This window comes from Chelonia mydas, chromosome 22, assembly GCF_015237465.2.
Source record: "Chelonia mydas isolate rCheMyd1 chromosome 22, rCheMyd1.pri.v2, whole genome shotgun sequence".
In the NCBI taxonomy this organism is placed as follows: domain Eukaryota; kingdom Metazoa; phylum Chordata; order Testudines; family Cheloniidae; genus Chelonia; species Chelonia mydas.
Window position 1 is genome coordinate 18,691,458 of NC_051262.2, and position 24,459 is coordinate 18,715,916.

Consider the following 24,459-nt stretch of genomic DNA (forward strand, 5'->3'; position numbering starts at 1 on the left):
CAGTTTCACATCATGTCTGGCAAGTTCGCTGGAGCCCTGGGGGGCTGCTGTTGCCCTTGTTCCCTATCAGAGCGGTGTTTGCTGAGAGTGAGACACTGGCTGCAATGACCCCTTTTCCCTCCCCCTCTGTTCGAGCTGGCATGCTGCTTTATAGGAGCAATAGCACTGCAATTCCTGCTATAACGCCCATTACACATCCATGGCAGGGGGCATAATTAGTGGTCATAGTAAGGTACTTACTGGTGAGCCCCAGGCTTGTAGCTTGCTACAGAGCCTGGAAAGCTCTTGCCTTGTGTACATGACCTACAGGCCCCCTGACACCCTCAAATGCCTAGCAGGGATTTGTGAAGGGGAGGCAGGAAGCCAACCACAGTGCCCTCCACAGGCCCAGCCTATCCCTCAGATAGGGGAGAAAGCGGCTCTGCTGATGGCCGAGGGGCTTGTGGCATTGGCTACTGAGTTGCTTTGGCCTTGCACAGTCTCCAGGATGAATAGGGTCTGGGATCCTCCTTGTTCTGGAGCAGTTGCCAAGCCCTCCCCTTAGTCTGACTCTGCCTTGTGCTTGCACACACTGCTGTGGGCCTGACCCTGCTGTGCCACATACTGGTACGCAGAGCACACAGCACTGGAATGGGTATACATCACTGGAGAGCTCTCTAGTCTCTCCACTCACCTCACTGGCACTATATGTTCTTGCTGTCACAGTGACCTGGGAGGTTTTATACCCTCGGTGATGTTTTGAGTTTAACTCTTTCCAAGCCCAGACCTGCACCCAGATACCAGGGAGCCAGGCAGTTGGAATAAGGGCTTGTGTATTCTTCAAAGGGCTTTGGAATTTTACTGTTTTCAAACTGCTGTGCATTTTGCTGCAGTTACTAGCAGCTGCATACCAATAATGTGCATAGGCCTCTGAGTATCTGGACTCCTTGCTTATCTGGAGAGATTACCACAAGGAGCAGCACTTGAGCCTCCCTTCTGAATACAGATAACTGGATTATGCAGAAGCCAATATGCAATTAACCATCATAATAGGACAGGGAACCTAATGGATTCAAGTCAGGACAGTGCTGGCAGGTTATGTAGCTAAGTGATCTGCATTTATGTGGGGTGAACTGTAAATCTGCAGAGCCTGTGGGTTGTATTATTGAGTCTCCATGTACAGGGTGGAGTGTGAGCCTACAGGGTATTGACCGCACGGTCTGGCCTGTATGTATAGGACTTGGAGGCCTCTTCTCTAAATGTAGGCCCTCAGGATTTGCCTGTATGCTCTCTGAGGGATGCCAGACTGGGACTCCAGCTTCCTGCCAAAGTAGTTAGTTGCCTGGGCCCTTTTAATTGCATTGCATGTATTGTGCAGATAATGTTCCAAGGGTCCTGGCAGATGGGAGGTCTTGCGGGCACTTAGGCCCCATATTTAGGCCATGGGATAGAGTTTTTATAGACTAGGCAGCTGCTTGGCTTGGGAGAAGGGTGGAGTTTGCCTAGTGCATCTGTCTCTTCCTTTGTCTGTGTGTAGCCAATAAAGGGGACCAGTCCAGGGTGGTTCAAAGAGATTGTGTAGCAAAACCCCTCCCCTTGCTACCAGGTGGTGTGCTGGGGCAAGCCAGATGGTAGTTGCTGGGCAGAAGTCTCTGCACAGATAATGGGATCAGGGAGGCATCTATTGACTGCACTGCTTACCTTAGGGGGTCACTGCTGCAGCCAGAGCCAAAACCACCGAAGATGGCGGCTGGCTGTTGAGCTGTCCTTTGTGAGAGCTCATGGAGTGTCTGGTCTTCTTTTCCCAGGAGGCTGTCCAGCACCCAGCCATGTGCTTGGGGACGGGGTAGCACAGCTCACCTCCCTGTCCATGGCCTCAGACTGCACGGGTAGGATTTGACTAAGGCAAAGGGCTCAGTGCCTGAGATCCCTTTCTTTAAGGTAAAGGGTTCCCAGGGGAGTGTAGGGTTTGCAGACAGGTCTGCCTTCAGAATTGGGACAAGTATATGAGGCAGAGGGCCTGGGTCTGGGGTCGAAGTGTTAGCTGTCCCTGACTAGCATGACTCTGACTGGGCTGCATGCTGTGCATGATCCAGGCTTGCTGTCTGGCTGCGCCCAAGGCTGGGGGATGGCCAGGGAGTAGTTCTACTCCTTAATGTCTGGCTCAGGCTGTTGTGCTTTGGCAAGTGGCAGTCAGTCCCTTTCCTAGGTGCTCCCAGAGCTATGGCGTGGAGTGTAAGAGAGTCTCTCCACACCCAACATGGAAGGAATAGGGTGGGTGTCAGCTTCCTGGGTTGGTGCAGGGTATCATCACCCTCTCTATCCTGTGCACTGCAGTGAGACCCCGATTTCCCCTCCCTTCCGTGCTAGGGGCCCATTCCAGCCATAAAAACTCACCCCTGAGAATGGTCCTTCCATCCCCCAATACCTCATTATGCCAGCCCAGGAGAGGCTTACGCCACAGCTCAGCTGTCTATGGGTGCCCCTGCTTTGGGGATAGTGAACACTGCAGCACGGTGCCAGCTGGAGGTTTATAGCGCCCTTGTTAATGTGCTGTCTTGCTCTCTTCAGAGTCGACATTGGGGAGAGCCTGACTCTCCCGCCTGTTCTCTCTGGACCTGTGGGTTGATGGTACTCTCCCGCCTGTTCTCTCTGGACCTGTGGGTTGATGGCTGGGGAGTGCATAAACCCTCAGGCAGTGGCTGGAGGCATCAGGTTGTGGGAGGAGGCATAAGGGGTGAGACAGGCACCTCACAGACAGGATGGGAAGGTTGCTCCTGCATATCCCTGTCCCTCCTAGCAGGAGAGCGAGAGCCTCTGGGCACTTTGTCTGCCCCAGCTATAGGGAGACACTTTCCACTCTGAGCAAGGCTGGATTGGGAGCCTGGGATTCCACAGACAGCTGGGCCGAGGGGGAAGAGGGCCAGGTGGGTGCTGGGAGTTTGCTGTGGGATCAGTGTCAGAGGGATGCACCCCATTTTCTTAGACTATTCAGATTTAACCCACTCCAAACATGGGGCCAGGCTTCCCAACCCAGCCCCTTCTGTGTCTCTTGGCTGAGCGGGAAGCTGATGTTGTGCCCTTGCCCCTAGCAGTCTGGTCCCCAGAATGAGAGGGAGGTGGTTCTGAAAGCACCTACAGCTCTGTGAATCCACAGCAGCGGAGCACAGGAATGTCTGGGGCAGTCCAGCTTGGTTGGGGCTCTGCCTGAGCCAAAGGCCAGGCTGTCCTTGGGCCTGTACATCCACCCCCAATATTATTAATCATCTTTGCTATAGTAATCCCTCAGGACTAAGCAAGAATGGGGGCTTCTGAGCTAGGTGTCAGAGCCTGGCAGGCTGCCCTTGCCCCCCCTTGTGAATCCTTCTGGTGGCCAGCGCAGTGCAAGGGGGCCATGAGGTGCCTGGTGCAGGCTTCCCAGGGTAAGGCTATGGAGGGGGCAGCCAGGCACTAGGTTCCTGAGGTGACTATCCCCCTCTTTTATCCAGGGCCTTTCTGTCTGAGGCCATCCCCTCTGTTCCCCCAACAGGGAGCTGACCTGGCCCACAGGTGGAGCCCACACTCACCCCTCTCTTGAATGTCCTTTGCCCCCCTGCAGTGCTTGCCCCCTGAGTCTCCCAGCCTGTCTCAGCCTCTCCCAGCCCAGTCAGGTCAGGATCATCAACCGCCATTGCACCCATGGGAGACGGAGGCACAGGGAGGGTGTATATCTTGCCAAAGGTCATGCAGCGTGTCAGTGGCACAGCTGGGAAAAGAACCCAGGTGTCCTGATACAACTGGGTGTCCTGACTCTGTCCTTTGTTCTAACCACAAGACCATAATTCTCCTCACCCAGGCTCAGAGGAGGATGGGGGATCCTTTCTCCCAGGCTCCATCTGGCTGGGGTGGGGGAGGGAGTCCTGTTTACTCAGAACTGACTCAGGTTGGAGCTGCAGTTTGCACTCAGACTGCCTGATTCACCGTCCAGAAATAGCGCTGTGTAGTGTGCATGGAGAGCCATGCGGCTCTCCAGCCTGGGGCTGTAGTCTATGTAATTAGTCTATCTCTGACTCCCAGCCGGTCACGTGTCTCCCGCGGGGCAGCGGGTTGGCACCCTGCATGGGGTGGTGCTGAATCCAGGTGGGCGAGAGGGTGAAGGTGAATTGCTTCCCTGGAGGAACATCTGGCGGACCATGAAAGTGGGGCTGGATCCCTCTGTGAGTATGTGGACCTGGGGGGAGGAAGTTATGTGGGGGTGGGGCAAGCAGGAGCAGCTGTGAGATGGGTGCTGAATCCATCCCTTTGAGCCATGGGGAGCACTTCTTTTGTGGCTGCTGCAGTTCACCCCCTCAGTCTCTAGCCAGGGTCAGTGCAGGTTGGAAAGGCTGCTGCAAGGCTTTTTGTGCACCACTACCCCAGGCTTTCCTTTGTTTCCCTCCCTTTCATTGCTCTGCCCAGACCTTTGCCCCGTTCTCCTCCCTCGCTCTACCTGGGCTGGGAATGCACCTGGAGCGGAGTGGGTGCTTGCGCGGCTGTGCTATTTCAAAACTAAACTCACTCTGCTCTGTGGCCTGTCAGTCATTGTTCAACAGTGGCCCAGGACTGGAATAGCAGGGGGCTGCAGGTTTGTACTGAGGGCGCTGGCAGAGCTGTGGGACGGAGGTCGGTCTTCATTGTCCCTCTGATGCTATGTGTGGTGCCTGCTGCTGTACAATCAGTCCCTGATTTTCATCCCTTTCCCAAAAGCTGTCAAGGCCCAGTGTCTGCCATCTGGGCTCTTCAGATTCTTCATCTCAACTTGCAGAGCTGTTTAATTGTTGGCAGCACCCTTTGTGGCATGTGACCCGTATCTCTGTGAGTCCATCAAGCCACTGGCTTCCCAGACCAGTTGAGATTGGCTGTGAGACTGAGCTGGTCGGGGTTGTGAGTTTGTATCTGCATATGTGTGTGTGCACACAGCTATTCTTGCTTCCTTAGCAGTCTCCTGCCACTGATTCACAGGACAGCACTGGCATCTGCAAAGCTGGTGGTCACTCATGCGCCCAGGCAGGTGATGGGAACAGCCTGTTGGGAAGGAGTAGAGGCTGAAAACTTTTTGGAATAAATTCCTGGGATTGGGATTGTCAGGCCTTGGGGAGTGGTAACAAGGGGTTGCAGGCACTTTTGGTTGGGTAGGGCTGCTTGGGAAAGCAACTCAAGGGGTAGCCTGGTCCCCTGCATACCAGACAAGTGCTGTGTGGCTGGTGGTTCCTTGCAGTGGGGATGGGTACCAGTTAGGGAGAGAACATGGATTAGAGGTTACAGCAGGGCACTTAGAACCTGGAGTTCTGGGATCATCTCCCAGATTTTCCTTGGACCTGGTGTGTGGCCATGTTAACCTGAATGAAACAAGTGATTCAAACAAACCCTTCCTCGTCCCTCCCCTTCCTGTACATTGGAGTGAGTAATAGCACTGTACTCTGGCCTAGAGTCAGGAGTGTCAGTGAGCAACATCTGGCAGAGGGCATGGGCGGGGCCAGGAATGTGTTAGGACAGGTTGTGTTGTGTGCACACTGTGTAACTAATGAGTGACGGGGGCCACTTGTTCACCCAGGTAAACCTGGGGAGCTCTGCAGGCTTTTAGATAGATACGTGTGTCCTCTCACCTCCCAGGAGTGTGTTAATGAATGAGAACCAAGTCCCTCGGCACCAGGTGGGGATTCGTGGGGCCTTGGAGAGGCACAGTCCTGCCCCTCATGATCTACCAGGAGTTGAACACTTCACTATGATTAGGAAATGACTGGTCTTGGCACGTCTGTTTTGTCTCTGTGCTGCTTCTCCTTTGGGGGGAGGGGATTGCTTGCCTTTTGTAAACGGGGGGTCCCATCTGGGGTGTGATTTGCAGCAGTGTACTAGAGCTTGAGATGCTGTAGGTGACCTTGAACACTGCAGAGAGAGGTGGGGAAGGGGATGGGCCCATGCATTCTGCTCCCCAGGGTGACTAGCAATGTAGATAAATCCCTGCTGTGTGAGTATGACTTTTGTCCTGAGAACATCCCCTTAATAATATGGCACCAGCTTCTGCTTGGTTTCCTACCCCGGTGGGAAGCAAATGCTGCCAGACCCTGGGGGCTCAGATCATGGGAGGGAGAGTGCTGTGGAATCAGTGATTCTGGAGGGAGCTGGCAGAAACAATCCCTTCCTCTGGTTGTTGCAGAAGCAGCTGCCGCAGAAGCATGTGGGATGCTGTGTCAGGGTTGATTTGCTGGTGGGATTCGAAGAGGATGAGACATTTGTTGGGGTTCCCTTGTTTTCCTTTTCCCCTCCTCAAATGTCCTGGAGCAGCTGGATGGGCTCCACTGAAAGCAGTGTAGGCTGCTCCTATATCTCCTTCAATCCCCACTCCAGGGACAGGCAGTCTGGCTCCACACCCATCCAGTGGAGAGGAGGACTCTAGGTGCCTCCCTCTGGGCTATGTGGAGCTGTGCTGCTGAGCTGTCTCAGTGGCCAAGGCATGAAGCTCAGATTGAGCTTCACAGCTCATCCAACATCTCCAGGTGCCCTTCTGCAAATGCCTAGATACAAATCCAAGTCCTGGGAGAAGCCCTGCTCTTGAAACAGCCCCTGGCACCAACAGGCAATTGTCTCAGGTCCCTGGTTCAACTGAAGAAGTGCTTTAGTCTTATTTTGGCTTTAAACCAAACTTAGTTCTGTTTAGCTTTAGTTGCTTAGGAATCAGTTTAAGCTAAATGGCAGTCAGAGCATCCACACTGGCCTGCTCCAGTTCAACTAAATGGGTTTAACAAACAATTTAAGCTAACCCAGTACCACTTTCTCATGTATGCCCAGACTCTGCCCCATGCCCTTGCAGCAGCCTGGGGAGGTTTGTTCCAAGCCATTCCCTTATGCTGGGGCCCCTTGTCTCTGGTCCTGAGCAAAGTCAGAGTGACTCCTCAAGCCAGCAGTTCAGGTCTGTGAATGCAGCACTGAGCTGCCTAAGCCCAGGGGGTTACGGTGTCTTGGTGCACCCTGCCTGTTTGTCTGCAGCTGGGCACTCCCTTCTGTGTGGTCTAATGGTCTGAGCATCAGGCATGGAGAGGGAGCTCCTGGAGTTGCAGAGTCCACTGAGTTCCTCATCCTCCTAGGTACCAGCCTGCAGCTACACAACATACATCTACACTGGAGTAAGAGACCTGTGGCACAGCTGCAGCTGGGCCTGATCAGCTAATTTGGGCATGTGGGGCTTGGGCTAAACATTACTGTGCAGATGTTCAGGCTCAGGCGGGAGTCTGGCCCCGGAACTCTCCCACCTCGCAGAGTCCCAGAGCTCGGGCTCCAGCCTGAGCCTGGACATCTAGGCAGCAGTTTTATAGCCCTGCAGCCCGAGACCCGTGAGCCCGAGTCAGCTGACCTGGGCCAGCCACAGGTGTTTAATTGCTGTGTACATGTACTCAGAGGGTCTTTCAGCCACGGCTTTTAAACCCAACCTCCTGTCTGCTCTCCATGGACATTACAGATCCCCTCAGCACAACTGGCAGCAAGAGAGGTTCATCCCCACGCACCTGAGCCAGAATTTCTCCTCCCATCATTTGTGGGCTGGTTAATGTCATCTGCCCCAAAGGCGGCTGCAATACAGTGGGACTGCACGTGCATCCTGGAGGATCCCAGACTCCCTGGGTGAAGCCCTGTTAGCGAGATGCAGCTGGATGCCTCTGTGTTGAGGATCCCCTGAGAATGCATGGGGATACACTTTCCCCATGTTGACCAGGCTAGAGATGGGGAGGCTTTGGAACGAGCTTCCCTTCCTTATCTGGCTCACTGCCATGTGATCCAGGCCCGGTTATGCATGCTAGAAATGACATGGCAGCAGGAGATGGGAGAGATGAATGTTCATGATGTCTGGGCACTTTACTGGGAGAGCTGTATTAAGGCTTGGTCCAAGCAGGTGTCTGTGTCCCCTGTTTCTTCCCCCCAGGACTCAATCCCATCTGTCAGGCCCAAAAGAACAAGGCCAGTATGCGGGGGAGCAAGGGGAGAGGGATCAGTGTTTTAGTCCAACACAAGTGTCACTTCAGGGAGTTTGATGTCACAGGGTGATGCAGGGATGGAGTGCAAGGGGGGAAAGCCCAGGGCAGTGGGGCCTGGGTTCACATGCCTTCCAGTTCCTGCTTGCTTGGCCCCCCATATCTGTGTGAGGACCCATCCCAGCAGGCAACCCACCCACCCCTTCCTCCCTGTAACCCTTGCCCAGGAGCGCCAGCGCCTGGAGACCATCCTGAACCTGTGTGCGGAATACACCAGAACTGATGGCATCACAGACACAGGCAACTCGCACCAGCACTTCCCAAGTGACGGAGATGCCACCACCAACATCCTGACAGCCAGAAGGCACTCCAAGGGCTCAGCCAGCCTGGCTGCCTTGGGCCTTGGCAAGGCCATAGTGGAGACTGGAGAGGCCACAGGGCCCCAGCAGAGGGAGAGCCTGGAGAAATCAGATGAGGAGAATCTGAAGGAGGAAAGTAGCAGCACGGAGAGCACACACCACGAGGTGAGGGGAGACAGGGCCCAGTGCATGGAGAGCACCCACCATGAGGGATGGGGGGTCAGGGCCTCCCCAGCATGGAGAGCACCCACCGTGAGATGGGGGGGTCTCCACATGGCGCAGAGCACACACCACAAGGTGCGTGTGGGCGGGGCCCACAGCACAAGAGAGCACCTGCCCTGAGGTGAGGGGGTGGAGGTTGTTGGGGTTTTTTTGGGGGGGGGGTGGGGGGAGGAATGTCCTGCAGGGGACCCTACTGCTGCTGGACTCAGATGTGCTTATGACCCGATCTGGGCATGGGCAGTGGTGGGTTTCTAGGTGTATCAACACAAAACCCCATGTATGAGACTGCAAGGTTGACTGGTGGTACAGCAGAATCCCATGGGGGCACTGGTAGCAGACGCTGGGTGGAGGGGGCTGTCACTGTGCATGCTCCCCTCCCTTCATTGAGAGTCACACATTGTGCCTGATGCACCCCCATCTCTGCCCTACCTTGGAGGGCTGTCGCTGGTGGGCTGAGGGGGGTTGGAGTGGCTGTGAGCTCTGGGGCAGGGCCCTCTTTTTGCTGAAGTGTTGTGTGCACTCCCTACTCTGCAAATAGCAAATAAGCAGTCCCCCAGTGATGTCGCCGTTTCTCCCAAGCAGCACGAGGACTCAACGGGCTCCAAGACCAAGGAGGCTGCCCTGCTGGAGGAGGAGTGGGTGCGGGTGCTGGGCCATGTGGATGAGCTCAAGAGCCATGTCAAGGAGCTGGAGCAGCAGCTGCAGGAGTCGTCCCATGAGGTGGAGGGAAACCCTTTCTACTGCTCCTGGGGTGGGGGAAGGGTGCAGGACACTCACTGTGGGCCAAGGTGGAGCCCGGCCTGGCTCTGCTCCCCTTAGACTGGGGAAGGCAGGGAAGGGAACCCGGACCAGAGCCTTAAATCTGACCCCTTCAAAGTTTTGTTTGTTTGGTGGGGGAGGGAAGAATGGAGGGTCAGAACTAACCCTGACAGGTTGGGTCTGGCTCTGACTTGAGGCTTCATGGGGCCTGTCTCTAATTCCCATGTTTGATGGAGCCGAGATCTCATGGGGAGAGCATGTGAAGTCTGAGAACCTTTGAACCTGAGCCATTAGCCTCAGTGCTGACCTCCATCTGGGCCTGACCCAAAACCAGTTGCCCTCCTTGGCTTATCTCTGCCAGCAGAGCCATGTCCCACCCAGGCGTTGCTGTGCCTCTGGGGGGCCTGCGATGAGGTTGGGAGATGAGGGCTGGCGGGGGCAGCACTGCTGTGACATGGCTGTGTCTGCCTAGGCGGAGTTGGAGCGGGCACTGCTGCAAGGGGAGCAGGAGTCGGAAGTGATACAGCTGCAGCAGGAACAGAAGATTGTGCAGCAGCTGCAAGAGAAACTATGCGAGCTGGACTCCAGCATCCAGAAGGAGCGGGACAAGGTAAACCCCAGAGCTGAGAGTTCCCCTGTCTGTGCCTTGGAGCAATGGGTGCAGGGTGCACCCCCAGAGACCCCCCAAGGGGCTGCTGAATCCCAGGTCTCCTCCCTGCTGGAAAGTGTTGTTCCTGCGCACATACTTCTGGCTCCGATGCCAAAGAGACTGACCTATCTGGTCATCTGCTGATCTTGGGGGAGAATGGCATAGGTTCTGTGCACTGCACACACTGTCCATCCGTCCCCACGAAAGCATGTGTCATCTGCCTCTGGGCCCCCCTTCTCAAAGGGTTTGCCATCACCTGGTGGGCATCTAAAGTGCCATTTCCATGAGGAGGGGGCTGCCCCAGGCATGTTCGCCCCCAGATAGGACATGCTGGATTTATTGCAGCCAGCTTGAGACAGCATTTCCTCTACTCAGAGCATTTCCCTTCTCTCTGCCATTGTCTGGGATCCTGGTGCGGACTGGCCACTGGCTTGGGAGCTTTGTCAGCCTGTCTGGGGTTGGAACTGTCCATTCTTGGGGCTCTGGTGGGGGAGGGCAGCTCCTTTCGGTGCTTGGGATGCACTTTGGGAGTCACCTTTGCACTCATTGAACCTTTCCACAAGATGCCAATCTCTGGAGCTTTCTCTGTTGGCCTCAGCCTTCACCTGGGCAGCACATGGGTTACTTGTCCGTCATGCCCCCTTGCTTCCTGCACTGGCCTTGGTGTATAAGGTTTTGCAGTGAGTTTGTCAGTTCTCTATATGCCCCACCAATCGACAGCTCCAGGTGCTTGTGTGCAAGTGGTGATGACAGCTGCAGTGCTTAGCTTGCTGGAGACTCTCGTGTCACTCCATTTAAAGCATCATTCAGCTTTGACCATGATGCCACCAAGAGGTCATTAATTTCCCAGCTTGTTGCCTGAGACGTGGTTCCCAGAATGCTGGAGAGAAGGGGGACAAGAGCCAGAATGCACCTTCCAAAGACCATTATCTCAGCCTCCCTTCCAGTTCTGGGGTCTTGCTTGCTGTATGCTTCTTAACAGGGGAAACAACACCTACACACCCGTGCAGAAACGCGCACAACTCCAGAAAGACATCTGAATGCAGCTTCCTCTGTGGTACCCATTGCAACCTTCCAACACTCAGCCCTGAATGTCCCCTGCAATAACCTCTGCAGGACAAACTGTACCCCCATTCCCATCAGAAACTGCACCAAAACCGCCCTTCCTGCTGATGATTTCTGCCCTTCTCAGCAACAGAACCCTCTGCTGGTGCCCCCTCAGAACTGCATATCCACACAGGGACCTATCTCAAGGAGTTTTGTTGGAGACGATCCATTCCCATGCAGGAAGGTAACTGACTGCACTGGAGTGCAGTCCCAGGCTTGCCCGGAATGCGTCATTCTGTGGAGCAAGGATCAGTGGGAGCTGAGCACATTCCCAACAGTGAGATCAACTTTCACTCTCGTCCAGCTCTCTTAGAACCTTTGCCCTTGTCCCTCCAGGGATTCCATACTGTCCCACACAGTGAATGGATGTTTGTGCGGTTCTTGCCCTCTCCATGGCAACCCAGTGGGGTGTAGCCATGCTGGCACCAAGGCTAGAAATGCACCAGGTCCTGATTCATTTCATTGGTGACTATTTCTGAGGCTGGACGAGGTGAAGCCTGTGAGTGGCAGGATGCAGGCAGCCCCTCCTGCACAGATGCAATGTGCTGGGATTGTTTTTTTTTTAAATTTTACAGCCCTTTTGCAAACCATGCCTAGTGAAACAACCAGCTCCATATGGAGTCAGGAGAGGGACTAAAAGAAACCACACTCCCAAAGTCTCTGCGTCTTAACCCTTCGCTTTCCTAATCAGTCAGCACTAACTCTCTCTAACGGCACCCACTCTGAAATGTGTCTCTAATCCCTCATGCCTCTGCATGCTATGGGGCCCCCATAACCTCCAGCACTTGTGCACACTGCAAACCCCTGGGCCTAACTTGGGCAGCTGTTCTTTAGCAATGCTGGTTCCTTGAGACACGTACTCTGAGCTGCCCTGGGACAGGAATTGGTGCTTCTGGACTAGCACCTAAATCCACCTCTTAGTATAAATTCAGATCTCCATTAACCCTGTGGGAGCATGTGAGAGAGAGAGACATGGGTCACTGTTTGTAATGTTCCTGGTTTTTAAATTTCCTTCCCAACATTTAACCACATGGTGCAGACAGAGGAGAAGGTGCAGGGGGCACTTTAGGGACAGTCAGAGTAACCGCAGCTGGACATGTGCCTCTGGGAATATTGTTTGCTTTACACAAAATATGATGAAAAATCAAAGCTAATAGACTTTGATATTTGACTTGGGTTGAGAATTCAAGCTTTCTTACATGATCTTTATTCACCCTGGTCTGAGTGAGCAGCATGAAAATCAATTTGGCTGCTCCTCTGACCAATTAGACCCTCTCTGTGACAGCTATGTGACTGCTTACCAATTGTTAGTGGCATAACATCCCTGGATCCAGGTTAATTTGGGGACACCGTTGCCCATTGTAGCCTTGCTGTAACCAGCTCCTATGACCCACTTCTGGTTGTAGTGTAGATGGGTTCCTGGTATATCTAGTAGCCTACCCTGTGGGGCACTGACATGCACAGAGAGAATGGATTCTCATGTTGATAGGGTCTCATGCTCTGACTCTTTTGGTTACAGTGGAGTGTTTCCTGGCCTCTTGCTAGGAGTTGGCAGAGGGAGAGGGGGATTGGGTTAGCTCCTCGGAAGATGTTACTCCTACGTTTTTTTGCATCGTGATTCTGATGGTTTAACCCCCAACCCAAGGTGAAGGAAATATCCTGCGTGGCATTCTGGCTCTGCAGGTATTCTTGGGTGCTTTCATGGGGCTAACTGGGGTGATGTGAGCTTCAGCATGGAGAGCTAGTTGGAGGCTGAGCACCTTGGGGAGCAGGGATGGATTTGCTGCCAAGAGGCTTGTTGGTAGCCACAAGGTATAGAGATGAAGGGTAGGGCATAGTTCCATTCTGTCAGACCTGGTGTAAATTTGGGGTGACAGTGATGTAAAACTGGTGTGAGTGAGGGGAGAGTCAGGCCTGGAACTCTCTAGGTCACTACCTCCCTCCCCTCTGGCTACTGCAGGAGCATTCATTATGGTCTGTCTGTTCTGTGGAGATGCCCCTGTGCACCGCACCCGGTATGCCCCACTTCATACTGGGAGCTGCATATGTAATGTTTCCTGGGAGCACCTTAATTCTAAGGAGGATTTTGCCTGTGGCTTTGATGTGGTGACTCTGCTTGCAATGGGGGGTGAGTCTGCCCCAGCTTGCAGTGCAGAGCAATGAGGCATCTCTGATTAAAGCGAGCCTCCTGGCTTTCACACTGAAGTGCAGTAGACACCTTGAGTGCATGGGGGTTTCTTGCCAGTCTGGAGACGTGACTCACTCCGCAGCACTTTGTCAAGTTAAACAAGCCATCTGGCATGAGGATGCTGGCATGCTTGCGGATTGCTAAAAGGCAGCAGACTACTGCAGGGATGAGGAGGTGGCAGGATACTTGATGCAGCTGTGCCCAGGAATTCTATTGTCACTGAGAAGCAACTGACTTTAGTGGATGTAACTAGCTGGGCTTGTATGGCAAATTCTATTCTGTTAGAAATGAATTGTGTGATCTCATCCATGCGCATGTGTAGATAGGTATTATAGTGTTGTCTGAAATGCTGGGTGGTCATGAACCTTACTCACATCAGTCTAGTAGTGCAGGACATCTGCCGATGTTTGGCACTGGAAATTTGGACCCCAAAAGCATAACATTAGTGGTTAAAGATTTCCTAGAAAACTGCAGGAGTTTGTTTGGATGAGTCCAAACCCTCCATTTAGCAGCCTCTGAGTGTGATGGGGAGAGCATGGATCTCTTGTTTTGGAGACAGCCTACAGCCTTCCAAGGCCTGTGCCCATGTTACTGTATGGAGGGGTGGCACTCAAGTTATAAGGTGCAGATACTCTAAGGGATTGCTTTCTGGTGCTTAGAGTATGGGTCAGGGAGTCTGGACTGCTGAGTTCTATTCATGGCTCAACCACTGACTTCTTTGTGTTCTGAAACAAGTCACTTCACTTGTTAGTGCCTCAGCTTACCTAGCCATAAAGTGGGTTTCATAACACTTCCCCTCACTAAAGTGTTGGTAGGGGTAATCAGCTTCTGTTTCTGACTCTTCAGATAAGAGATTCCTAGAAGCCACAGAACATTGTGCCATATGTAGGTAGATGTTGTAAATGCTTGTGGTCACAGGTTCATACTTCTTTTAAAAAACAATTGCCCAGGTAGCCAGCACTCGGTGCTGAAAACCAGAAATAATAAATTCTAGAGCTGAGCCCAAACTAGTCCCCAGATCTTTCATTCATAGATTTTAAGACCAGAAAGGACCATTAAATCATCTAGTCTGACCTCCTATATAATACAAGCCTGATAATTTTATCCAGTTACTGCTGTACTGAGCCCAATACTCATATGATATAATATACTGCAATAATCTGAACATCCCAAACTTCTCAGCAGTTTAGATCCAAACTTGGGTCCAAACTTAATGGTTCAAACCATTTGTAACATATTCCGTACTGCCCTGCTGGTGCCACCCTGTAAATAAAGACACTTGTGCCTTGTCCAAGCCAATTACTGCCACTGTTGTTATCTCATTCAGTCGCAAACTTCTCAGCGACTCCCAGGGTTTGTCTCATGTAACTCTGGATTTGAAAACAATGCAGGGATTGGAGGGAATATTCCTATTTCCTCTTTCTAATTTGCATTAACTGGTCTCATCATTCTGGGTTGGTATGAGAGAGAGTCTCACGTTAGAGGGTTTTGATGCAGATTTACCCCAAATTAGGGGTAATCCAGTCTGGGGTTTCTCCCATTCAATTAGTTACTTATTCCTGTAGGTGGAGGTAAAATGGGCAGGATGGGAGGAAGGATTGTCATGGGGCTATTGCTAGGGAAAGGGAGTCGAGAGTGTCCTGGTTCTCCAACTGTCTCACTGTGTGACATTAAGCAAATCACTTGCTGTCTGTCTGCCTCAGTTTCCCCACCTGTAAAATAAGTATAAAATCCCCTGGACGTCTTGAGACCAAAGTGTTGCTTTCGCTGGTTGCAATGCATTGCTTTGTTAATCCAGGGTTCCTGGACACATGAACAGTGGGTTTTATCATAAATCTTTATGCTGGCAGAACCCCCAAAAGAACCCTAGGAACTGCAGGGGGCTCAGCTCCTCTGAAAATGCAGCATGTTGATGCAGGACTGAAGCCAACTACATATTTCAACTGGGTGGGAGAGTGGGGTGGTGAACCTATTTCTTCCTCTCTTTAGACCAGGAACAAGTGTTCTCTTTATATCCTCTCCATCACTAACTCACTTAAATAAAACCTGAAATGTTCCTGAGGACCCAGGGAGTTAACCTGTATTAACTGAGCAGAGATTGGATCTTAGTCTCTTGTTTTTCCTGTTGTCCATAAAGAAACCAGAACGCCAGGACATCCCTGTCTATGGAACAGGACGTTTGACTGGTAGTGTAGTCTCCACATTTGACCTGCTTTACAATTATTTGATGGTGTCCTGGATTTGAAATATCTGTTATAAAATGATGTTCCTGAGACTTACTTAAAATAAAATGTAGGGCCTACGAAAATGCCTCTGATGACCGATTGTGCAGAACACCTAATTGACAACGCCATTCCCAGTGCTGTGCTGACATCATCCCTGATGATTGAAGGCGTGTTAACATTAATCTGCTCGAGACCTAGAGGTGGCCTGGTATGTGCTTTCTGTAAAGCCTTTGTCTTGAGACATGAGACTGAGGTCCAGTCCTGAGCAATAACTGTTCTAATCCAATCCAGCCCTGGATGCCAACTGCTTTTGCTTTTTAAATCTTTTTGAAAATGCCTCTTTGACATGCCCCTCCCCTGTGCCCCTTCTCTCTCTGGCTTGAGCCACTGTCTAATTCTCCAGCTTCTGCATGGCGCGGATTTGAGAAGTGTGTTTTCTCTCCTTTTTTTGTTTTGTTTTTTTGTTTTGTTTTGTTGTTTTTTCCCTGATTCAGGAAAGGGCAAAGGTTGATGCTGAAAGGAAGGAGCTAGAGAAACTCCAGGCGCTTTACAATGAGTCGAAGAGCCAGCTTGATAACTGCCCTGAGTCAATGCGGGAGCAGTTACAGGACCAGATGAGAAGGGTCAGTGTTTAACCCCCACCCTCCTGGATCACTGCCCACTCCCCCTCACCTCCATGCCCACAGTTCCAGCCTGAGTCAGCACTCCACTGGTGCCATGTGCCAAACTGAATGCAGTACACCAAGGGCTGGAGGAGGCTGACATCCAGGTGCCATGGTATTGGTAAGTTTACCACCCAGGATGTAGCCTGGCTGGTGCACCAGCAGATTGCAGAGCGACTCTCCCCTGCTGTTGATACTGTAAGCAGCTCCAGTTCCACATGTCCCTGTCTCCAAATGCCATAACGCCTCATTGCAGCCTCTCCTCTTGGCAGCAAGTGAGGAGGGGGAAGGTTTCTTTCCCTAGTGCTCTCCTCCTTTTCCACCGGCCACTTCTCTGGTCACTGCTACTGTTCTCTGGGGGGTGCTAATGTAGCAAGTGCTGCAAGCTCCCTTCCCGCCCCCCCCCCCCTTGTATTAGTGCCTGGAGGGGGAATTCTGAGCACTGGAGCAATGTAGTACAAATTCCCGTCCCCAGATGTGAATTCAGTCCCATTCTCCCCCCACCCACCAACAGAAACCAGCAATTTGGCTGCTTGGCCAGCTCTGATTTTGACTACAGACTCCTGTCAAGCATGGAAAATGGGCAACTCCCGCAACACTTGTCTCCTTGAGCTAAATCCTCCACCTAGGTGCTGCTCCTAAGCACCTGCCTCTGCCAGGGACAACTCCTGTGTGGCTGGAGGCCAAGAGATGTAAGGTGGGGTTTCTGTTCAGGCAGTTTTTGTAGAGGAGTCTGCACCAGGGTGCAAAGGAATGAATGTCTAATTCAGAGACCCCAGGCCTGATTACTTAGATTGGACCTGCCAAGACTCTTGCTCTGCCCCTTGAACTGCAGTGCAGCAAGGATACTTGGCATTGGTAGAGATGGAAGAGGCCTATTGAAAATGCAGGTGCAGTCAGCCCCTGGGTGCTGTACTGATACTGGACACAACTTTAGCCTTAATCCAGCTTCTGTGAAACGAGAGGCCGGCAAGCCTCAGGGGACTAAACTCTATATCAGTTTTCTGCTGTTTCCTGTGGACATGTATGTATACAATCCAGGCCAGATAATGTCAATATCGCAGTGCTGCAGCATTTTTTCCCATTAGCTGGGATTTTCCAGGAGCGCCTGGGAATGGAATATCATCCTTTTATTATGTCCAACTCTTTTAGTGCAATAAATTATAGCATTTTTCCTGGTCCCCGCAGGAGTCACAGCTAATCCCAGCCTGAAAACCAATGTCCAGTTTAAAATGGAACTCAACAGATGTCTAATGCATTGAATGACATGTAGAGATATGTAGAGCAGGAAAACAGTGTCTCCCCATTGACACTGAACAGGCACGTTTCAACTAAATAGATGCTAAACGGTTTGCATGGAAAAATTCTTCACTGAAATGGGGCACGGTCAGGCTGAAAAATATGTATTTTAAATAAAATGCAAAAATCCCAACCAAGCTAAAACCTAACCCTAACTTCTGCAGCTTGTTACTAACCGACAGAGTGACTGGAATGTAAAGCATTTAAAACATCAGATGCACTGTTCCCGCAAGGCAGTGTTTGCCTCTTGCTTCCTACACAGCAAAGCTAGCCTGGTCAGTTTCTTTTTTGAGTTCCTATGCTCCAGCTCCTGTTGGATTTGCAAGAGTTGCAGAGGGATGTTTACATGCAAACAAAATCTTGTTTAATTAATAAAAAATACATTAATAACTAAATAAAAATACATGACTAAAGACTCTTGCTGTTAGTGTAGAATTTACAAACCCTGAATTTTATCCACACTTGCCCAAGAGATGCCGTTGTCATTTAAAACTAAATAAAACAAATGGTTTTTACACCAAGCTCAGTCCTGCACTGTCCAGGAGGTGTTCTAGCTCAAACCCTGGGAGTCTCGTCCATCTCTGGGCTATGTGGTCACATCCCTGGAGCACACTAACATGTTGGCTTGGCCATATTAATTATATTAGCGAAAGACCTTCATGTGACCCCAGCTCGACAGCCCCACTAACCTATGCCCACAGAGTGCCCAGCTGGCATCTTTCATAGAAGTAACTTTTAAGAAAAAAAAAAAAAAAGAAGTAAGGGAACAAATCTGCTGTTTGAATCTCTGCTGCCAAGGATTGGTGGGCTGTGCAGAGCCCCTGCCAAGACTGCTTTGCCCTGACCCTCTTTCTAGCAGATCACAAGTCCCCGTTGTCCTATGGTGCACATCATCCCCTACCCCAAGCTATTATCTCTTTTTCTCTGCTGTAGTCGGCAGGGAACTCTCTGGGCTGGACCTCTCTCTGCTGATCTGTGAGCATCACATAGGTTTGCAGCACTGTGGGAGGATGGGTCAGGCCAGTGAGACTGGTGGGGAGAGTGCATTTCTTGTCTAGAGTTTGTGCGTGTGGAGCAGGAGACCTTGCCTGGGTAGGTCCCTCGGCTGGGCATGATTGCAGGTCCCTGTTGAGCAGGAGGTCCATGTCTCACTCAGTCAGAGCCACCAGCTATGCACTGCTCCGTGCCTCCCAACAAGCAACAGGGACGTGTAGAGCTTCCCCCCTGTTGCAGCAAATGGAGCTTTGCCCCTTACTTTCTCAGTGACCTGCTCTCCTGTCAGAGCAGTCCCTGCCTGGTACATCTGTGTGCCATGGGGGCAGAGGGGAGGCATCTCTGTTTCAGAGGGAGCTGAGCAACCATGGTTGTGTGTTTGAAGGAGGCAGAGGCCCTGGAGACGGAAACCAAGCTGTTTGAGGACTTGGAGTTCCAGCAGCTGGAAAAGGAGAGTCGCCTGGAGGAGGAGCGTGAGACCGTGAGCCAGCAGCTCCTGCAGAGCAAGGCTGAGTGCCACCGCAGTATCGCCAAGAGGAAGGTGGGGAGAGGATCCTGGACCCCTGGGCAAAGATTATGGAGCCTGGGCTCTCCCTTGTCCCAGAAGTGTCCACTGCAGTGAGGGGGAAACTGACTCATCTGTAATTCCCTCCCAGCCCACCTTAGCCTAGGACTCCCCAGCCCAGCTTTGCTCTGGTCTAATCTCCTCTCCTAGCCCCTTCCTGTAATGCCCTCGGCCCTGTGGTGTCCCTGTGCTCACAACAGCCCTTTGGCTCCCAAGCACCATCCCCTCCCACAGTTCTCTCTCTGCCCCAAGCCAGCCATATGCCTGTTCTGGGAGTGGATGGAGGGGCTCCAAATACCTGCCCAGACTGGTAAGGCTTCTTCCTCCCTCCCAGCCAACTACTTCTTCCCAAGCTGTCCTGCAGGGCCTGGTGCCAGCTCACCCTTGCCTTATTTTCTTTAAGGAGCGGATGGCTGCATTGGAAAGCCAGGCCAATCACATCCGGCTCCAGGCTGCCCAGGAGTCTGAGCGCCTTGCCAAGGAGAAGAATACCGTGCTCCAGCTGCTGCAGAAGGTAACATCCTGGAACCATGCTGGCTGGAGATGGGGAAAGGGGTTCACTGGGGTAGAGTGTGCCAGGCCAGGCACACTTAGTAATACAGAGTGCACTGCCTTGGCGGACTGGACCCTGTCTCTGCACTGCTGTGTCCTTCAAGTCCAAATGAGTCCATGTAGCATACGTGCTCTGCTCTCCAGCAATGGGGTCACGTTACACATTGCCTTTTGGAAATGGAGAGGGCAACTGTACAGGCTGTGCTGTCCTGGCTCGGCTTGTCATGTCCCTCCCACCGTGATGGAGACGGACCTGGTACTGAGCCCAGACTTTTCAGCGGGCCTGTATCCAAACACTGCTCCCCCTGTCCTGGGGAGAGGTTCCAGTTGGGAGCCCAGCTGTACACCCTGACTCAGGCTCACCTAGTGATAGGGAAAGGGCTGAGAACCCCTTTGCCTGAGGCTGGGCTAATGCCACTTGTGTGACTGTCACTAGCTGCCTCTGCTTGTGGCTGGGAGAAGAACGGATCTGAGCAGGAACCTCAACGACATGGTCTCTGTCAATGTGGGTGCTGGCAGGAAGGGCCCGAGACGTTTCTGTGGCTGCCCTGGTGTTGGCCTCACTTTGGGATGCTTTTCAGGATAGTCACTAACTCTCTTGCTCTCCCCCTTTTTCTCCTTGTTGCTGTGCGCTCAGGAGAAAGAGAAGCTTGTCTCCCTGGAGAGACGGTACCATCTTGTTACCGGCGGCAGGAGCTTCCCCAAAACATCATCTGCACTCAGAGAGGTAACTAGGGGGAAGAGGGATGTAGTCACTAGAACTGCCCTCCCTCCACAGTGCCATGCCTTCCTGGGACTCCGGCTACCTTGATGGCTGGGCCCCTGCCTCTGGACCCCAAGAGGTGTAAACAGTGCTCAGATTTGTGTGATTTTTGGCACAAATGCCTGAAAGTCCCAGTGCCCTGACAATGAAAATGCCTCTCAGCTGGAGAGGGCTCTCTCTCTCTCTCATTGCAGTGGGGATCCTGTATCCCTTTAACAAACCCTCCCGGGGGCAGAGCCACCAACACCATGGAACCAGAGTTTAACCTCCACGTTTGGAGCTGTTCCTTCACACATGGGTTTGCCGTTAGCTGGGTGTCCTAGTCATGCCATGCAGCATGGAGCTTAGAGACTGGTTCTTACCTGGTTGGCCCCAAACACTGACAGGGAAAGGAACCTGATCCAACCTTGGGAGCAGAGCATCATTCCCCGGGTATGTGATGCTTTGGACACCTGAAAGGGGGGTGGCCTTGGCTAACCCACCACAGCCCCCAGACCAGTCCATGCTGTTAGGGTCTGGCTAGCATCCTGTAGCCCAAGAGTGCATGGCATGTGTGAGGATGGGGGTTCGAATGGAAATCTTGCATGGCTGCAGGAGCATTTCTCAGTACGTCCCATTGCTCAGTGGGGACTGCAAGCACCAGCTGCATCAGCTAGGGCCGGAATCCTTGTTCCATGTGCCAGGGGAAGAGCATGGCACTGGCTCTGTGCAGATCATACATACCAAGGTGTTCAGCATGGGAGGAGGGGATTAGCCCGTTACTCCCTCCCCCACCAACGTTATTAAATACCTTTATTCTGGGGAGGGGCAAAGTGAGCTAGTGGTCGGCTGGCCCTTCCACAAACTCCGCCGTACTGTGTGCGTGATTGGAATTGGCAGCCAGGTGGGCATAAGGTGTGAGTGTGTTGATGTAGAGACTAGGAGCATCTCCAGGGAGGGTTGGCTCTACACTGGAGGGCACAGACCCTTTTCCTCCCTCCTGTGGTTAGAACTCCCAAGGGCAGAGCTGTGACAATCCAGCCATGGGATATGTGATGCCTGGTGCCTTCAGTCCTGTTACTGAGATGGTCTGCAAGGTGAAATCTTCCCTAAGACTGTGCCATGAAGCTACAGTGCTGTCAGCTGGGACTGGCTGGCTGGAGGCTCCATTAGGCGATGTCCCTGCTTTATGCCTGAGGCTGTTCAGTTGGGAAGGGATTCCTCTGTGCTGTTTTGATCTCGCTGTTTCTGTGCCTGCTTTGCCCTTATGTCCTTTACCCTCCAACAGGAAACACTTCATATCTCAGAGCCTTATGACCTGTTAGAGGAAACTAAGCCCCAGAAACCCCTGCCAGGGGCAAGTGCTTCCTTAGGTCCTTTCTCCGCCCACTCTTACCCCAAGATGCAAGAGGTAATGGGACTAACTGCATGTGTTCGCTTGCTTATTGCTTCCGCTCCTCTGCCCAGAGTGGGGCCAGACTGCTATGTGCAGCCGTCTTATCAGGGTCTTGTAAATAATTCAGTCGACAGGCAGGCCAGCAGCTCTTAAATGGGCTTGTGTTGCCATCAGTGACTTAGGCCCTCTCAGATAGGCATTGAAAAGGCTCACTAACAGGGCACCATCAGATTAACAATCACATATTTCTCACGCACCTTTGAAACACCTAGGATTAACACTCCTCACACTTGATGCTCTTTGAACTTCATTCAGCTGCACAGCTCTCGTTTCTAGCCAGTTTGGCTTCCTGGTTCACTTGCATTGGCACCATACTGCAGTGTGGCTTAAATCCCAACAAAATGCCTTGTATGTGTTTTTCCCTCCCATTTCGCAGACTGCAAGCCTAAAGCTCCCCAACAACATCCCTTTAATTTCTTCTGTTTGCTTGTTTGTTTTCTATTTTTTTTTAAATAGCATCAAAATCTTTGATTTAGAAATAGTGAGAGAGCTGGGAACCAGTTCCAAACCAACTGGCAGGAGAGGTTGGGATTCTTAATTGCACATTGCTGCTAGTGTCTAAACAGTTTGGGGCTTTAGCAAACATTTCTATTAATGATGCTTGGCAACAGATGCCAGATGCTACAATGTCTGGCTGGCGACAGCAGGGGGCACTATGGATGGGTCTCGGGGTCTGCCCTGACCCACCTATCCCCTTTGCTGTGTTACTTGGTAAAGGGGGAGCTTGTTCCAATACCACTTGCCAATTCCTATCCATCAATTGCTCTTAATTTAGTTGCTTTCTTTGGGCCAGTATCCCACGTGCTGTGTTTCCTATTGCTGCTATCTCCCCTTGGTGCTGGAATGGAGCATGTTGGGCCCTTCTGATGGTGGGGTTGCACTGGATGTTTTGTGTGGTGTGTGCAATAAAGCTCCATTATAGGCTGAGTACTGCAGCAGCATGCGGTCCCTTCTCCCACCCACCTACCACATGTTCTGAAGCAGGCCAGCTGAATCCATTTCCATCCATCGATCCCTCTGGATCAGATGCTAATTCAGATGCCAAAGGAGGTCCAGATTCCCTGTCTCAAACTGTCTCAGGTGTGTATATTGCAACCAGGTGTCAGTAAATGCAGCCAAGCTGCGGTTGGCCCAGTCCTCCAAGTTCCAGGAGAGATAGAACAGGAGGGCTGGCGACACTGGGTGACACTAGGGAATCCTCAAGCTCTAGGCCAGTGGAAATAAAACAGCAGCCTAAAGGTGAATGGCTGTGTGTGCCATGGTGGTGTCCTATTCCATGGACAGCCAGACCACCTAAGATAAAGCCAATTACACAGTGGTGTAACCTTCAGAGACTACAAGTCCCAGCATGCTCTGTCCCCATCCAAGTGGCACACCTGGGATGACAAGTCCTGCCCTGCAGTGCTCCTCCTTCAGGATGAAAGGTTTCAGAGTAACAGCCGTGTTAGTCTGTATTCGCAAAAAGAAAAGGAGTACTTGTGGCACCTTAGAAACTAACCAATTTATTTCAGCATAAGCAACATCCGATGAAGTGAGCTGTAGCTCACGAAAGCTTATGCTCAAATAAATTGGTTAGTCTCTAAGGTGCCACAAGTACTCCTTTTCTTCAGGATGAAGTGTTCCATGCTAGGACTTGTAGTTCCCACAGGCTGCACCTCCCTATGGAAGAGGAAGTCGGTATGTAAAAGAGATCAGCCAGCTGCACTATGGAGCCCAGGCAGCACTGTGGAGCTTTACTGCTGTGTTGTGGTCGGTGCCATGGGACCGGTGCATGAGTCTAATTCTCCTCCTTCTTCATCGTGGATTTCTAGGAATACATGAGGCTGTCTGACGTTTTCAGATTCTACTGCAATGTGTACGGCCCTGGCCAGGACACTAAAGCTTCTGCTGCTGCCCCTGCTGCTGCTGCTCCACTCTCTTGCTTGCCTGCTGTACCTCCCGCAACCAATGAGGTACCTGCTCCTGAGCACGCTGAGTTTTGCTTACAGTGTTTCTGGCTGGGTAGTAAAATCCATACTCTTGTAGCTGACACCGAGAGCAAGGTTGCCTTATTGCTCAAGATGGGTCAGGCTGGTGCAAGGGATGGAGCCACCTTGCCATCACTGGTTCCCTCAATGCGCCTTCCTGGAGCAGGTTGGTTTTGGCTTGGTGCAGCCCCCTGGCCTGCAGCTGATCGGGCAGTGAATTCATGCTGACTGGTGAGAGAGGCTGAAATGGTCATTTCTCGTGACTAGGGATCTCTCTCTCCTGGTGCTGTAAAATAGAGAGCTTTAGACTCGTAGACAGCACTGGTGGGCTAAGTTCCTTCTAAGCTGAGTGGCTGCACAGCAGGCTATCAAGGGCGATGCAGGTAGAGAGAGATGCCTCTTCCCCAGCCCCAGTCTCGGAGCTGCTGGGGAGAGGCGCCTCTCCCCTGGTCCTGGGCTGCTGCGCTGAGAGAGGGCTGGGGAGAGTCCTCTCTCACCGCCGCAGCCCTGAGACAGCCTGCACCCCAAACCTCGCATCCCTGGCCCCACCCCAGAGCCTGCAGCCTCAGCCAGAGCCCTCTTCCCCTGCACCCCAAACCCCTCTGCCCCAACCCTGAGCCCCCTCCAGCACCCCAAGCCCCTCATCCCCGGCCCCATCCCAGAGCCCTCACCCCCACACACCCCAACCCTCTGGCCCCGAGTCCCCGCCTGCACCCCAAACACCTCATCCCCGACCCCACCCCAGAGCCTGCA

The 24,459-nt window shown here is 52.3% G+C and overlaps 2 protein-coding genes across 32 annotated transcripts in view; one reads left to right on the plus strand and one right to left on the minus strand.

The window, feature by feature from the left end:
* The window catches only part of PHLDB1 (pleckstrin homology like domain family B member 1), a 128,101-nt gene that overhangs the window by 80,014 nt on the left and 23,628 nt on the right, over positions 1 to 24,459 (plus strand). For 10 of the 30 annotated variants that reach the window (XM_043533942.1, XM_043533943.1, XM_043533938.1 and 7 more), the window contains 9 exons: positions 8,189 to 8,485; positions 9,122 to 9,262; positions 9,774 to 9,911; positions 15,965 to 16,093; positions 18,810 to 18,965; positions 19,393 to 19,503; positions 20,179 to 20,268; positions 21,572 to 21,694; positions 23,551 to 23,691. In XM_043533942.1, coding sequence (XP_043389877.1) covers positions 8,189 to 8,485; positions 9,122 to 9,262; positions 9,774 to 9,911; positions 15,965 to 16,093; positions 18,810 to 18,965; positions 19,393 to 19,503; positions 20,179 to 20,268; positions 21,572 to 21,694; positions 23,551 to 23,691 — 1,326 coding nt within the window. The remainder of the gene's footprint in view (positions 1 to 8,188; positions 8,486 to 9,121; positions 9,263 to 9,773; positions 9,912 to 15,964; positions 16,094 to 18,809; positions 18,966 to 19,392; positions 19,504 to 20,178; positions 20,269 to 21,571; positions 21,695 to 23,550; positions 23,692 to 24,459) is intronic. The other 20 variants (XM_043533963.1, XM_043533956.1, XM_027824814.3 and 17 more) reach the window with 9 other exon arrangements.
* Positions 21,824 to 24,459, minus strand: part of TREH (trehalase) — a 57,847-nt gene continuing 55,211 nt past the window's right edge. For both annotated transcript variants that reach the window (XM_037882156.2, XM_037882152.2), the window contains one exon: positions 21,824 to 23,992. In XM_037882156.2, the coding sequence (XP_037738084.1) occupies positions 23,970 to 23,992 (23 nt within the window). In that variant the 3' untranslated portion in view covers positions 21,824 to 23,969. The remainder of the gene's footprint in view (positions 23,993 to 24,459) is intronic.